The 14247-nt window shown below is 40.9% G+C and overlaps 1 protein-coding gene across 10 annotated transcripts in view; it reads right to left on the bottom strand.

The window, feature by feature from the left end:
* Positions 1–14247, bottom strand: part of AUTS2 (activator of transcription and developmental regulator AUTS2) — a 1933147-nt gene that overhangs the window by 612422 nt on the left and 1306478 nt on the right. For all 10 annotated transcript variants that reach the window (XM_063953747.1, XM_063953750.1, XM_063953749.1 and 7 more), the window contains one exon: positions 1863–1892. In XM_063953747.1, the coding sequence (XP_063809817.1) occupies positions 1863–1892 (30 nt within the window). The remainder of the gene's footprint in view (positions 1–1862; positions 1893–14247) is intronic.

Below are 14247 nucleotides of genomic sequence, written 5' to 3'. Positions count from 1 at the left end.
TTCTCAATATCTTACTATTTTCTTTCAATCTATATTCCCTATCACATGTACACACAGACACAGTCACACTAAGGTTAATTTGTTGGGAGCCAATTAACCTACCAGTATATTTTTGGACTGTGGGTGGAAACCGGAGTACCTGGAGGAAACCCACGCAAATACGGGGAGAATATACAAACTCCGCACAGGTAGAGCCATGGTGGGAATTTAACCTATGACCTCAGTGCTGTGAGGCAGTAATGCTAACCATTACACCATCCGTATTGCTGTACTTCTACAGTTACGGTTATGCTTGTTCTGTTATCAAAGAATGGCACTAATAGATGAAAACCTTTTAAAATATCTTCTGATCTACGAATATTTTTTTTTTAATTTGTAAGTTTTTCAATTGTTTACTATTTTTGAAATATGTAAAAAAAATGTTATATACATTAGAGGAACTGCAAGGCAGCTCGGGCTTTTACATATCTGCAGGGACAGGCCCGGCCACATTAAACTTAAACCTTATTGCTCTGGGCCAGTGTAATGACAACATTTTATTTACTTATAAGTGCCGACACCAATGTGTGTTACTAATGGGACCAGTGGTGGATCCTACCTCTTTTGGGTAGGGGGGCTGCTGCTATCCATGCCTGAAGAGGAGAAGGAGGTTAGGAGGATGCCGGGTCCCAGCATCTACGCAAAGAATCTGGCAGACACTGGGGCCAATGAATGAGCACAAGCGGCAGCTTGACTGCACATGCACAAAACCCCAGCTTCCATGGACTGCATAGGCTGTATCCCATAGAAGCCGGGTAGGGCTGCATGAAAGGCAGGAAATGACTTCCTACTGGAATCACACTTTCTGCTAATTGAATCCCGGTCTGGCAGTTCCAGAGGGAGGAAACAACTCTCAATGAGACTGTCTGTACTAGAAGTTCCAATAGGAAGTCACTGCCAGTCACATTAAATCCAGTTCAGTCACAGACTGGACTGTTTCAGCTGAGCTCACTGAGGTGGCAAATTTTACTGGGGGGTAAAATCCACCACTGAATGGGACATACATAAGCAATCAATAAAACAAAATTCACTGATTGTACATTTGTTCCCCAGTCTAATGATTCCCTAATTCACCAATATCCGCAAATACATTACTGATAATTTATACTGATTTCCAGATCTTTTTATTCCAAAGGTCAGAACTGCATATCATGAAAGTGCCCATTTTAACAGTAAATTCTAGTAACAAATTGGCTGATTGTTACTAGGCACTAGCAATCTACAGCCACAATTGATCGGTAAAATCCAAAATGTTGAAAAAGTTTTTTGATTTACCGATTCCAATCACTTTTTGGTCAGAATTAGTGACTGATGTACCCCACATGTTGCAGATTTTGTTACCCCAATCATACACAAAACAGGGAATTCCACCAATCCACAATGGTTGTATTTGCCCATTTTGTAAAAGTACAAGAAGATATGTATATATTTTTTTACAATATAAATTCTAAAACTAAGAATAAAGTAAAGGTACAGTATTATGCTACTGACATGTGACAATTGATATGTTCTAGTTAGATTCACATCATCTTTTAATTTAAGTAGTCCAACAACTATCTCAGAAAATAACATTTTAATCTGATTTTTATTAAGTACAATAATATGACTTCTAATAACAAGTAATGAATAAGAAAATAAAAATATTCACATTTAACTGATAATATAAATCATTTATAGCAAAACTAATTTTACTTTATCTGGCTTACTATTACGTGTTAGGTGCCCACAAGATCCATATTTGTTCAGAGTAACTCACAGTGCTGTAAAAAAATATTTATGCAAGTAGGAAAATAATCACATAAAAATAATGGATCAGATTTTACCTTTTCTTCTTGATCACTGTCACTGTCACACTGAAAAGAAAAATGCAGAAAAGTGTCAATATCCTTTTCAAAATAAATGTCAACACAAATTAAAAATGTGGCAAACAGACAGTGTATCTGGAGCACAAAATTAAATACATCTAGTTGAACTATGATGGACTGTCGGTAAACATGCTTTGACAACAATATAAAAAGACAAAATTAAAAGACCTGGTCCTAGATAAGGTTTTGATATGTTGTCATAAGATGTCACCGCAATTAACAATATGAATACAGTAGCACATTTTAACTGAACCATAATCTGCAACTACTCTGTAATAGCACCTGAGAGAGAGATTTTTAATATTTGTGAAAAGGACAACATTAATGTATGAATGATTAATCCCTTCTCTGTTGTCCCTATCCCCATGTACAGTATCTTTCTCTCATCCTTCTCCCCCATGTTTGCCTCTTTTTCTGACGTGCCTCTCCCTCTCTCCCTTACGCGTTTCTTTGTCTGCCCCACGTCTCTCTCCCTGTCTCTCACTCCCCCTTACTATGTAGTGACCATGCTGACACTGACCCCATATTCACCCAGCTTCAATCACCATGACATCCCAGCTTGGACCATGACATTTTTGCTGGGCAGTGTAGAGGCTGTGTCGGGGCAACCACTGAGACCTCTGATAGTAGGGAGGGTGGTGGGATCTCCTACATTCTACCTATTCAATACACGTGCCATTTTTTCGACTGGCGGAAAAACCCTGCACTGGCGAAAACCACATTTATTGGTGAATTTGCTGCTGATGCACGTGTTTTGGTGAATTTACAGGCATTTTTTTGCCCATTTTTGGTGCAATTTTCAGCAATGCCGACTCGACGCAATTGAATACCATGTGTTGAATTAGTGCCATTTTTTGACCAGTCAAAAAAACTGCACTTAATTGAAAACCCCCATAATGTTTTTTTCCCTGTGTTCTGTTGCCCCCACTTGTGCATATATAGAAATGTGAATCTGCTGAAAATCAAGTAATACAATTAAGTGTCAACAATACTTGAGTATAGGATAATGTTTTAGCTGCAGCAATGTTTATTTTTGCAGTGGCAGATGCTAAGACCCAATCAGCCAATCATATGTTGTGGCTTAGTGTGATCATCAGTGTTTCTTACTTGCACCTGCAAGTTTCCCAACTTCTAACGGGTGGATAGGTGTCTGTGTCTCATTCTTCATAGGATGCCTGTGTTCCAACACGCATATATAATATTTGGCTTACTTACACACCTACTCCATCCTCCAATCTTCTTCATTCATAAGTAAGTAGTAGTAGTAGTGCTTTGTACGCATGTGCAGACCTAAAATGTGTATTTTATGCAACAAAATGCACTTTGTGCCCAACTCAACATGATCTCATTGGTCAATACTGATTTTTACTGTATTTACTTTATCTTGGCTTATTTCAGAGTTGGTAGATGGAGATAATTGGCCGCCAGTCCGCTAGTTGCAATTGGCTTCCGTACGATGCCAAGTTTAAACACATCATCTGCTGTTGATGTTCTGTTGGCACTAGAACCCCATATTCAGTGCCACAGCCAGCGCCACTGCGTTCTAAGTGTGAAGCGGGAAGCAGCGATATATTATACTGCCATATATCACCCCACTTTGAGCACTGATCATAATACTACTGGTGCTTAACCCTACATTGTAATGTAAATTATTCATGTAAATAAACCAAACTGAACAATGAAAATTTTACTGTTAAAACACTCAGACTATTTCACGTGTTCAAGGCAACCAAAATAAAAACATATAGAGTTAAATACATATGTAAGAAAATATATTTTTTCTTCATTGTTCCGTGCCGGATATACAGACCATCCTGTTAAACATCTTGTCAGTATAAATGTAGACTTCCATCAAAGTGTTAAGCTTCCTGCCTCCAACTGTCCAGTTCTAATTTCAAGGTCCACTTAATTCTGCATGAGGTAATTACAACTACACCCAGAAGCCTCTTCTCTCCAGAGTTAAGCATATGGCGAAGGACTGAGACCTACTGGTGTCCATTATGTAAGCAGCACGGCTGCCAAGACAATTAAAAATGCACAGGCTTCTTTCCCAACACACACAGTGATTGACAGTTTCACGATTTGGACAGTCACTGTGTCTGCCAACAGCTTCTTCTGTACTGGGGCCCACATGGCACAGTGAGAAAACACGTCCATCTCTAGCATTAAATTCTCTTATTGACCTGAGGACTGTGCCACAGGCTCAGCAGGAGCACGGCATCTAATTTACAGTCCCATCCATTGGTCCCTCAGTTCCAGCCTCTGGCAGAGATGGATGATGGTCAGTCCCTTAAGTTTATAAATTATGCAAAAGCAATAAATGCACTCAAGAAGCAGTTCCTGTATTTTCCTAGCTGTAGATTGAGGTACACTTGTAAAAAAAGACAAAACAGCTATCTACGAACATACAAATACATATTTTTCTAAGTGACAATCATGATATAAATAGTGTTTATTTTTCTGCAACATTCTATATACCTGTGCAGTTATAAATACAAGCATCTTACTAAATAAATGTCATTATTATCTATGCTTTTTCTCATTACTTACATATACTATAATCCATAGAAACAAGTTCAGCTATTATTGATTTTGCAATTACCATAGTGTAAACTCTCACTGCTAGAAAACAAACCTAAAGCGCCTCCTGATTTGCATTTACTTTCCCTGTTTTTATACTGTTCTGTGACAAAAATGCAGTGTGCTCAGGCAAGAAACTGAATTAATAGGGGAAACACAAAAAGCAATAAATTAAGTGCATAATGAGAGACAAGGAGTTGCTCTTTATGAATGGATCCATACTGTAATAAAATAAGAATAAAAGCCTGCTGGCAGTGTAGCGTCTAATCAGCTTCTGTATCATAAAATAAATAGGGAAGCAAAAGCAATATTTAGTAAAGTTAGCATATTAAAAATTCAATAAAAACATCAGATATCTGCACCACTATTTTACAAGCCTTATTAAAATCACTCTACTGCATGCTTGCCTTTTTTATTTCAGCTCTGAGAGTTCCTGGAAGGGAGATGCAAGTGACTACTGCAGGGGTGCATGGCGAAATGCGTCACCCTAGCCTGCCTATCTTGATATTAAGTATTTTGCTCTCAGTAAAGATTAAATTAATTTATTTTACGTTTACCATTAGAAAGTTGTGTGCTGTTTATTTGGACCAGCTAAGAGCAATTCTTCACAATCTAGAATTAAATTAGTTGTGGGGTTTTCCCTGCAGTTAATTGACTGCACAGTGATCGGAAAAGCTATTCAATTAAACCAGGGGTTAACGCATGGAAATCCACTGATTCTGTGTAAGCTGTGGAATCTATATTGTCAGTAGGCATGTCCAAACTGTGGCCCTCTAGCTGTTGTGAAACTACATATCCCAGCATGCCCTAACACAGTTTTGCTGTCACAGAATGCTAAAGCTGTGTCAGGGCATGCTGGGATGTGTAGTTTCTCAACAGCTGGAGGGCCGCAGTTTGGACATGCCTGTTGTACAGTATATATAGAAAAAATAAAAAATTAGTGCACTAATATTTTTCTCACAAGCCGTGGTCTATTGTGAACCTGTATATTGGCTTCCTTGCACCATGACCTTATTCACTCAGGTCGGTGTCGCCCCTTGGTTTCCTGTATCCACACACATGTAGTATCTATAGCACAAAGAGAAGAAATAGGGTGCTCCATAGTGCATGAGTCTTTAAAACATTTTTATTCTCACAAAAAAAAAAAACAGTTTACAGGTAAAGTACCCTTAACGGTGGTAAACCACCGTAACTTTGAAGAGCAATAATTTATCCAACAGGCAATACAGCAAGTAGCTCCAAAGGACACTCTTGTTCACATCAGGCCATGCCCCTAAGCATTTCATTACTTGGACTTTATCAGAGGGCTTCTGTTTAGCTAATATATATATATATATATATATATATATATATATTCTCATACAGTCCACACTCTAGCCTTTTATATCAATTGCTGGGGTAGCATCATTATGGGCATGTGTCACCAGGACCAGTCCATTCAAATATAGAAGTACATATCAGGAGCACTCACCAGTCTTCATAAGCCTTATTTTATTAGTAGCATCAGGAAATCAGCATAAGGGTATCGACGTTTCGGGACACGCAGGTCCCTTTGTCAAGATCACAAGCCAGTGTGAGTAACACACTTTTATACCCATATAGCCCTCCCCTTCATTAGATAACCAGAAACACCTGTGTTATAATCAAAGAATTATATACAAAAGCGCTGAATATACCAGCACAAACAACACTTATCATGACAAGACAACATCTATAGACATACATCACAGTTATATTAAAATCAATGTGTAAACACTCACAGTTATATACTCAGAAAGCACAGTAACGCGGTTTGCGTTCCACTGCGCCATACTTCCTGTACTTGGAACGCATCTTCCGGTCACATGACCGGAAGTTCATGGTACTACAGAGCAAAGCATCAGGAAAGTGTCCCCATGGCAACCCGGTCTTTCTAATATCTATCGGGCACTTCAATGTCAAAATATTAACATTCCAATACCAGAAATACATACTTAGATGCCTATAATAGTCAGTAATATAACATTAAATCACATTACAATATTCAACTAGCAAAGTAATATACTGTGAGTACACAATGAATGGAGTACATCTTATACCAGATATCCGCATGTGTCAATGTACAGATAATCCCCCCAGGGAAAAGATACATAAAAGCGCACAGTGTTTGAGCACATATATGTGTGCGTGCACACAAGTGCGCACACACACATACACACACCCCCATCAGCACGCACAGTGCTACATATATACATATATAAATTAATATTTAATTCAGACTACGTGCGCTCTTATGTATCTTTTCCCTGGGGGGATTATCTGAAGTGCCCGATAGATATTAGAAAGGCCGGGTTGCCATGGGGACGCTTTCCAGATGCTTTGCTCTGTAGTACCATGTACTTCCGGTCATGTGACCGGAAGATGCGTTCCAAATACAGGAAGTATGGCGCAGTGGAACGCAAACCGCATTACTGTGCTGTCTGAGTATATAACTCTGAGTGTTTACACATTGATTTTAATATAACTGTGATGTATGTCTATAGATGTTGTCTTGTCATGATAAGTGTTGTTTGTGCTGGTATATTCAGCGCTTTTGTATATAATTCTTTGATTATAACACAGGTGTTTCTGGTTATCTAATGAAGGGGAGGGCTATATGGGTATAAAAGTGTGTTACTCACACTGGCTTGTGATCTTGACAAAGGGACCTGCGTGTGCCGAAACGTCGATACCCCTATGCTGATTTCCTGATGTTACTAATAAAATAAGGCTTATGAAGACTGGTGAGTGCTCCTGATATGTACTTATATATATATATATATATATATATATATATATATATATATATGCAAATTCACTAAAACTGTTTTCTATACCTGCTTAAAATATGAAAATAAGGGTATACATTCACTTACATATGGTATCTGGATCTATTTTTGATAGCATCTCGAAAAACTATCCACCCATTTGAATATTTTTCACATATGTATTTTTGACATTATTATGGATTACATTTACTCTGGACACAAAATAGTACGCAATGTCAATAAATACAGAACTGTAAAGCTTTTAGTAATCAGTTTCAGTATAGGGTGGTAACAATGAATCAGGTTGGTTGCAGTTTTCTCCCTAGATGGGAGGTAGTTTACCCTGTGACACAATATACTATGCTTTTTGTGGACAAAGCATTTTGTTGTTGGTCTGCAAAATCTGCTCTCACTGTAAAGGGGGGTACTCACGGAGCGATCGCTGCTTAAAATCTAAGCAATCTGACTAGATTGCTTAGATTTTAAGCACGATCGCTCCGTGTGTAGCCCCCTCAGCGATAGCGATGCGCAGCCCCGCGCATCGCTATCGCTGCTGCTAGATTGGCCTGCATGCAGGCCAATCTAGCGGGTCGCTCACTTCACCCGCTGGGTGAAGTGAGCGGCCCCCCCATCTCCCCCCGCACGCTCAGCACAGATCGTGCTGTGCTGAGCGCCGGGAGAGATGTGTGCTGAGCGGTTCGCTCAGCACACATCTCTCTGATATCGGCTGGTGAGTACTGGCCTTTATAAATCATACCCAGCCAGAACTAGATCATATTACACACACTTTAGGTTAGGAAGACATTGGCAATGAACAAGCTGAGAATGGAAGACCCTAGAAGCTGGAATAACATTTCAATATGTTCACTTGTAAGTTAATGAGCAACAAGAAGCAATCAACAACTATGCCATGGAAGCATTCCAGCCTGATGACATCTTTGGCTATGGCATTCACAAGGGGCTCATGCTGGCTGTTTGTGTCATTGGGAGAGATCATTTTGTTGCTGCAGTGCAAAATCTGCTTTCACTTTATTGAATCAATTCTTCACAGCCTTGAACAGGTTACATATATACACTTCAATGTGTGCAGAAATTGTCATTGCACAATGTGAAAATGGAGGATCCCATTAGATGAAATAGCACTTCCTTTATGCTTGCTTGGCTTTTTGAACAACAAAAAGCCATCAACAATGATGTCATGGTCATGGATAATTCCAGGCTGCTGGATGAGGTCTACTGACATCCTGGGCACTGGCAACTCATGGGAGACTTATGCTGGCTGCTTGTGCCATTCCAAAAGATGCTGATCTCAGACTGTGTTTAAGTAATGAAAAATGTGCTATAGTCAAGAGCATGACCAACTTGTGTCTACTAAATCTGCAGCCTTTTCACAGTAGAAGTTATCAAGGTGTACTTGAAATGCTTACAGATGTGCGCTAGTTCATTTTTTCTGCTTTTGGTTCTAATTTGATATCTGGTTTTGCCTAAACACAGAGACTGGTTTTGGCTTTGGTTTTGTATTTTTTTTAAATGAAAAAAAAAAAAAGATAAAATCACATAAGTTATGCCTTTTTTCATTCCTACAATATTATTAACCTCAATAACATTAATTATCCCTCATTTCCATTAACTAATTAATAATCATTCATTTTGACGACCTCATAGCTCACAATATTATTTTCATCCAATTAAAAACAAAGGCTGCAGTTAGCTGGCTGGTAACTAAGTGACAGAGTAGCAGCACAAACACACAGCAGTTTGTAACACATTTATGAAACACTGACACACAGCAGTGGCAGAAATGAAAAGTGGTGCAATATGGAATTGTCCTTGAGCCTTCTCACACACTTATGTTGGCTATTAAAAAGGACATGCACAGTTTAACAATCCAAGCACTTCAGCAACAGGGACTGCCACTTTTTGGCTGAAGTGCTTTGTTTGAGCCCCCCCACAAAACAATTTTATGGAAGGGCTAATCACTAATGAGGAGGTTGATGATGAAGTTGTTAATTACGTTATAATATTGTTAAATACATTTCATAAACTCGCTGCAAATGACATAACATGGAAGAGGTGCCTAGATGGCTAACATTCCTACCTCTACTAACTTTGTCCTTACAAATTGACTGGATGCTTTCACAAACATTGTCAGTATTTGGGTAAAAATAATTCCACACCCAAGAGGTGGCTTTTTTGGTCTTAAGCCCAGGCATAACAACTTTTTTAAAATCCGGGTAAGAACTGCAGCAACTGGTAGCTGATTTACACAAACAGCATCATCAACATCATCATCCTCAGTGTCAGATAGTAGTAGTACACACATATCCCCTTTATCCTGTTCCACTTTCACACAAGCATCCTCAATTTCTATAATGTCCTCATTGCCATCTTTACTTAAGCTGCTCCCCACATGTGCAGATGGTGCAATAATGGTAGAAGAAGGCAAAAAGTCTTCTATATGAGGACAGTGTGAGAAATGTCAGACTCACACATAGCTCTCCTCAGACTTGAAAAAGTAACATGTGAGGCAGAAGATGATTCACTGACAGTTTCAGACCCACCACTTATAAATAAAGGATAAAGCCTGAGCCTTTCCTTGCCACTGCGTGTGGTGAATGGCATGTTGAAAATGTTATGTTTTACTTCACTAAACTTTCCCTTTAATAGAGGTGTTTTTGTCCTTACTCAGGTAAAATATGTATATTTTTTCAGATGCCCTTAAGTATCAGCTTTAGCTGATGTTGAAGGCCTAGTATCATCATCAGGACTGGTTACAGCACCTGCTGAGATAGTTTTTGGGTGCTGCTCCTGCTATTCTCTAAACTGATTGTTATCCATTTTTTTACTGGCAACTCAGCTCACACTGTGTGGAGTCATAGGGCTTACATGAAGTGAACAAAGCACACTGGGGTACAGAGCATACTGGGGAAAAGTAACAGAACAGTAAAAACAAATTATACAATATATATATATTTTTTTTAATTATTTTAATTTTTTTTACTGGCAGCTCAGGCCACACTGTGTGGCATCAGACCACTTTTATGCTTGCACACTGGGGTACAGAACATACTGGGGTATGTAGAGTGCACAGAACAGTACACACAAATTATACAACTATATATAGATTTTTTTCTAACTGGCAACTCATCTCACACTCTGTGGAGTCACAGGGCTTACGTGAAAAGAACAAAGTGCACTGGGTTATAAAGTGTACTGGGGTTGGTAGATTGCACAGAACAGTACAAATAAATGATACAAAAAAAATGTCATTCTTTTTCTTTCTTAACATTTTTAGTTTTTAACTTTTTCATATGTACGTGAAGTGAAAAAAGTGTACTGAGGTACAGCATACAGGGGTGCAGTGCGCAGAACAGCACAAACAAATGATACAACTATATATATATATATATATATATATATATATATATACTGGGGTGCAGTGCACAGAACAGTACAAACTTTTCTTTCAATTGAAAATTAACACTAGTGCTTATGTGTGAACGCCGTCGGTGGGGTATGGCCTGTGGAGTCATTACAGCACCATGTGTGACAGAATTAGTTTGGGGACTGGACACAGCACAGCATTTGTGGGTGGACATAGCATAGCCACTTCTGGATGGACACAGCACAGCTATGGCTGGATGGACACAACACAGTCACTTTTATGGAGTCTGGACACACAGCACAGCAGAGGAGCCTCTTGCCGCCGGGCTCCCAGCCCAGATGGGGGCACTTACTCCATTGTCCCCTGTTCCTCCATTGTCCCCGCCCGTGTTTGTCCCTCAGTTTTAGAGGACTGAGGAGATGCCGTGCAGAGCACACATTATCATGGTGCTCCTCCCCTGTGACCTGGTCAAACTGCTCTCTATGGTCGCGGTGGTCACCTGACACCTGTAATGCGACTCGTGACCTGAGCAAGTGAGTGGGGAGCCGGTCAGTGATGTTCGACCCTGGAACCGGGAGCAGTGGCGTGACAGGAGCTGGGAGTTGAGCAGTGACGTTTGGTGTGGTCCGTCCTTGGAGCCGGAAGCCAGGCAGTGATGTGCGGAGGGGTCCGTCCTTCGAGCCAGGAGAAGGGGCATAATGAGAGATTGTATGGTGAGCGGGTTTTGCATGCAGAGTGGCCGTCACTGTCGGGACTCGAGGAGCCAGAGGACAGATAACTAAGCACAAGGCAACATCTTTCTAGTTAGTGCAAGCCCTACGGGGCTGCGGTAGGGGAGGCAGGTGCTAGGGAAGAGGGGGGTGAGCATTCCATAGATATAAAATGTATTTAATTTGGTAGCACTGTTGATACACTTATTATATAATTATATTATTACATTATATCTCTCTTTAAATTAGAGATGAGCGGGTTCGGTTCTCCGAGATCCGAACCCCCCCGAACTTCACCTATTTTACATGGTTCCGAGGCAGCCTCGGATCTTCCCGCCTTGCTCGGTTAACCGTCGGATTCTCGCGAGATTTGTATTCTATATAAAGAGCCGCGCGTCGCTGCCATTTTCACTCGTGCATTGGAGATTGAACGGAGAGGACGTGATGGCGTTCTCTCCCTGAAAAGCTCCGTAATCTGTGCTCAGTGTGCTGCAAATATCTGTGTTCAGTGTGCTGCAAATATCTTTGCTCAGTGTGCTGAAAATATCTACGTTCTCTGCCTGAAAACGCTCCATATCTGTGCTCAGTGTGCTGCAAATATCTGTGCTCAGTGTGCTGCCTTTTGGTGACCAGCAGTATACATATAGGGGGTCATTCTGAGTTGATCGATCGTTGCCGATTTTCGCAACGGAGCGATTAAGGCTAAAATGCGCATGCGCATGGTACGCAGTGCGCATGCGCTAAGTATTTTAACACAAAACTTAATAGATTTACTCACGTCCAAACTAAGAATTTTCATCGTTATAGTGTTCGGAGAGTGATTGACAGGAAGTGGGTGTTTCTGGGCAGAAACTGTCCGTTTTCTGTGTAGTGTGCGGAAAAATGCAGGCGTGTCAGGGAAAAACGCAGGAGTGTCTGGAGAAACGGGGGAGTGGCTGGCCGAACACAGGGCGTGTTTGTGACATCAAATCAGGAGCGAAACGGCCTGAGCTGATCGCAATCTGTAAGTAGGTCTGGAGCTACTCAGAAACTGCTAAGAATTTTCTATTTGCAATTCTGCTAATCTTTCATTCACTATTCTGCTAAGCTAAGATACACTCCCAGAGGGCCGCGGCCTAGTGTGTGCAATGCTGCTAAAATCTGCTAGTGAGCGAACAACTCAGAATGACCCCCATAGTACAGTACAGTAGGCCATTGCTGTATCTTGCAGCTCTGTGTCAAGTATACTATCTCTGTGCTGCATTATTGTGAGCAGTATATAGTAGGACAGTGCAGCATTTTGGTGACCAGCAGTTTACATATATAGTACAGAACAGTAGGCCATTGCTATATCTTGCAGCTCTGTGTCAAGTATACTATCTCTGTGCTGCATTATTGTGAGCAGTATATAGTAGGACAGTGCAGCATTTTGGTGACCAGCAGTATACATATAGTACAGTACTGTAGGCCATTGCTGTATCTTGCAGCTCTGTGTCAAGTATACTATCTCTGTGCTGCATTATTGTGAGCAGTATATAGTAGGACAGTGCAGCATTTTGGTGATCAGCAGTATACATATAGTACAGTACAGTAGTCCATTGCTGTATCTTGCAGCTCTGTGTCAAGTATAGTATCTCTGTGCTGCATTATTGTGAGCAGTATATAGTAGGACAGTGCAGCATTTTGGTGAACAGCAGTATACATATATAGTACAGTACAGTAGGCCATTGCTATTGATATATTGCTGGCATATAATTCCACACATTAAAAAATGGAGAACAAAAATGTGGAGGGTAAAATAGGGAAAGATCAAGATCCACTTCCACCTCGTGCTGAAGCTGCTGCCGCCACAAGTCATGGCCGAGATGATGAAATGCCATCAACATCGTCTGCGAAGGCCGATGCCCAATGTCATAGTAGAGAGCATGTAAAATCCAAAAAACAAAAGTTCAGTAAAATGACCCAAAAATCTAAATTAAAAGTGTCGGAGGAGAAGCGTAAACTTGCCAATATGCCATTTATGACACGGAGTGGCAAGGAACGGCTGAGGCCCTGGTCTATGTTCATGGCTAGTGATTCAGCTTCACCTGAGGATGGAAGCACTCATCCTCCCGCTAGAAAAATGAAAAGACTTAAGCTGGCAAAAGCACAGCAAAGAACTGTGCATTCTTCTAAATCACAAATCCCCAAGGAGAGTCCAATTGTGTCGGTTGCGATGCCTGACCTTCCCAACACTGGATGGGAAGAGGTGGAACCTTCCACCATTTGCACGCCCCCTGCAAGTGCTGGAAGGAGCACCCACAGTCCAGTTCCTGATAGTCAAATTGAAGATGTCACTGTTGAAGTACACCAGGATGAGGAAATGGTTGTTGCTGGCGCTGAGGAGGAAATTGACAAGGAGGATTCTGATGGTGAGGTGGTTTGTTTAAGTCAGGCACCCGGGGAGACACCTGTTGTCTGTGGGATGAATATGGCCAATGACATGCCTGGTCAAATTACAAGAAAAATCACCTCTTCGGTGTGGAATTATTTTAACACAAATGCGGACAACAGGTGTCAAGCCGTGTATTGCCTTTGTCAAGCAGTAATAAGTAGGGGTAAGGACGTTAAAAACCTAGGAACATCCTTCCTTATACATCACCTGGAGAGCATTCATCAGAAGTCATTGACAAGTTCAAAAACTTTGGGTGACAGCGGAAGCAGTCCACTGACAACTAAACCCCTTCTCTTGTACCCAAGCTCCAGCAAACCACACCACCAACTCCCTCAGTGTCAATTTCCTCCTTAGACAGGAATGCCAATAGTCCCGCAGGCCACGTCACTGGCAAGTCTGACGAGTCCTCTCCTAACTGGGATTCCTCCGATGGATCCTTGAGTGTAACGCCTACTGCTGCTGGCGCTGC

Source organism: Pseudophryne corroboree, chromosome 2 (assembly GCF_028390025.1).
Source record: "Pseudophryne corroboree isolate aPseCor3 chromosome 2, aPseCor3.hap2, whole genome shotgun sequence".
Classification (NCBI taxonomy): Eukaryota; Metazoa; Chordata; class Amphibia; order Anura; family Myobatrachidae; genus Pseudophryne; species Pseudophryne corroboree.
The sequence above is the reverse complement of the archived record's forward strand: the minus strand, read 5'-3'. Positions and strand labels throughout refer to the sequence as shown.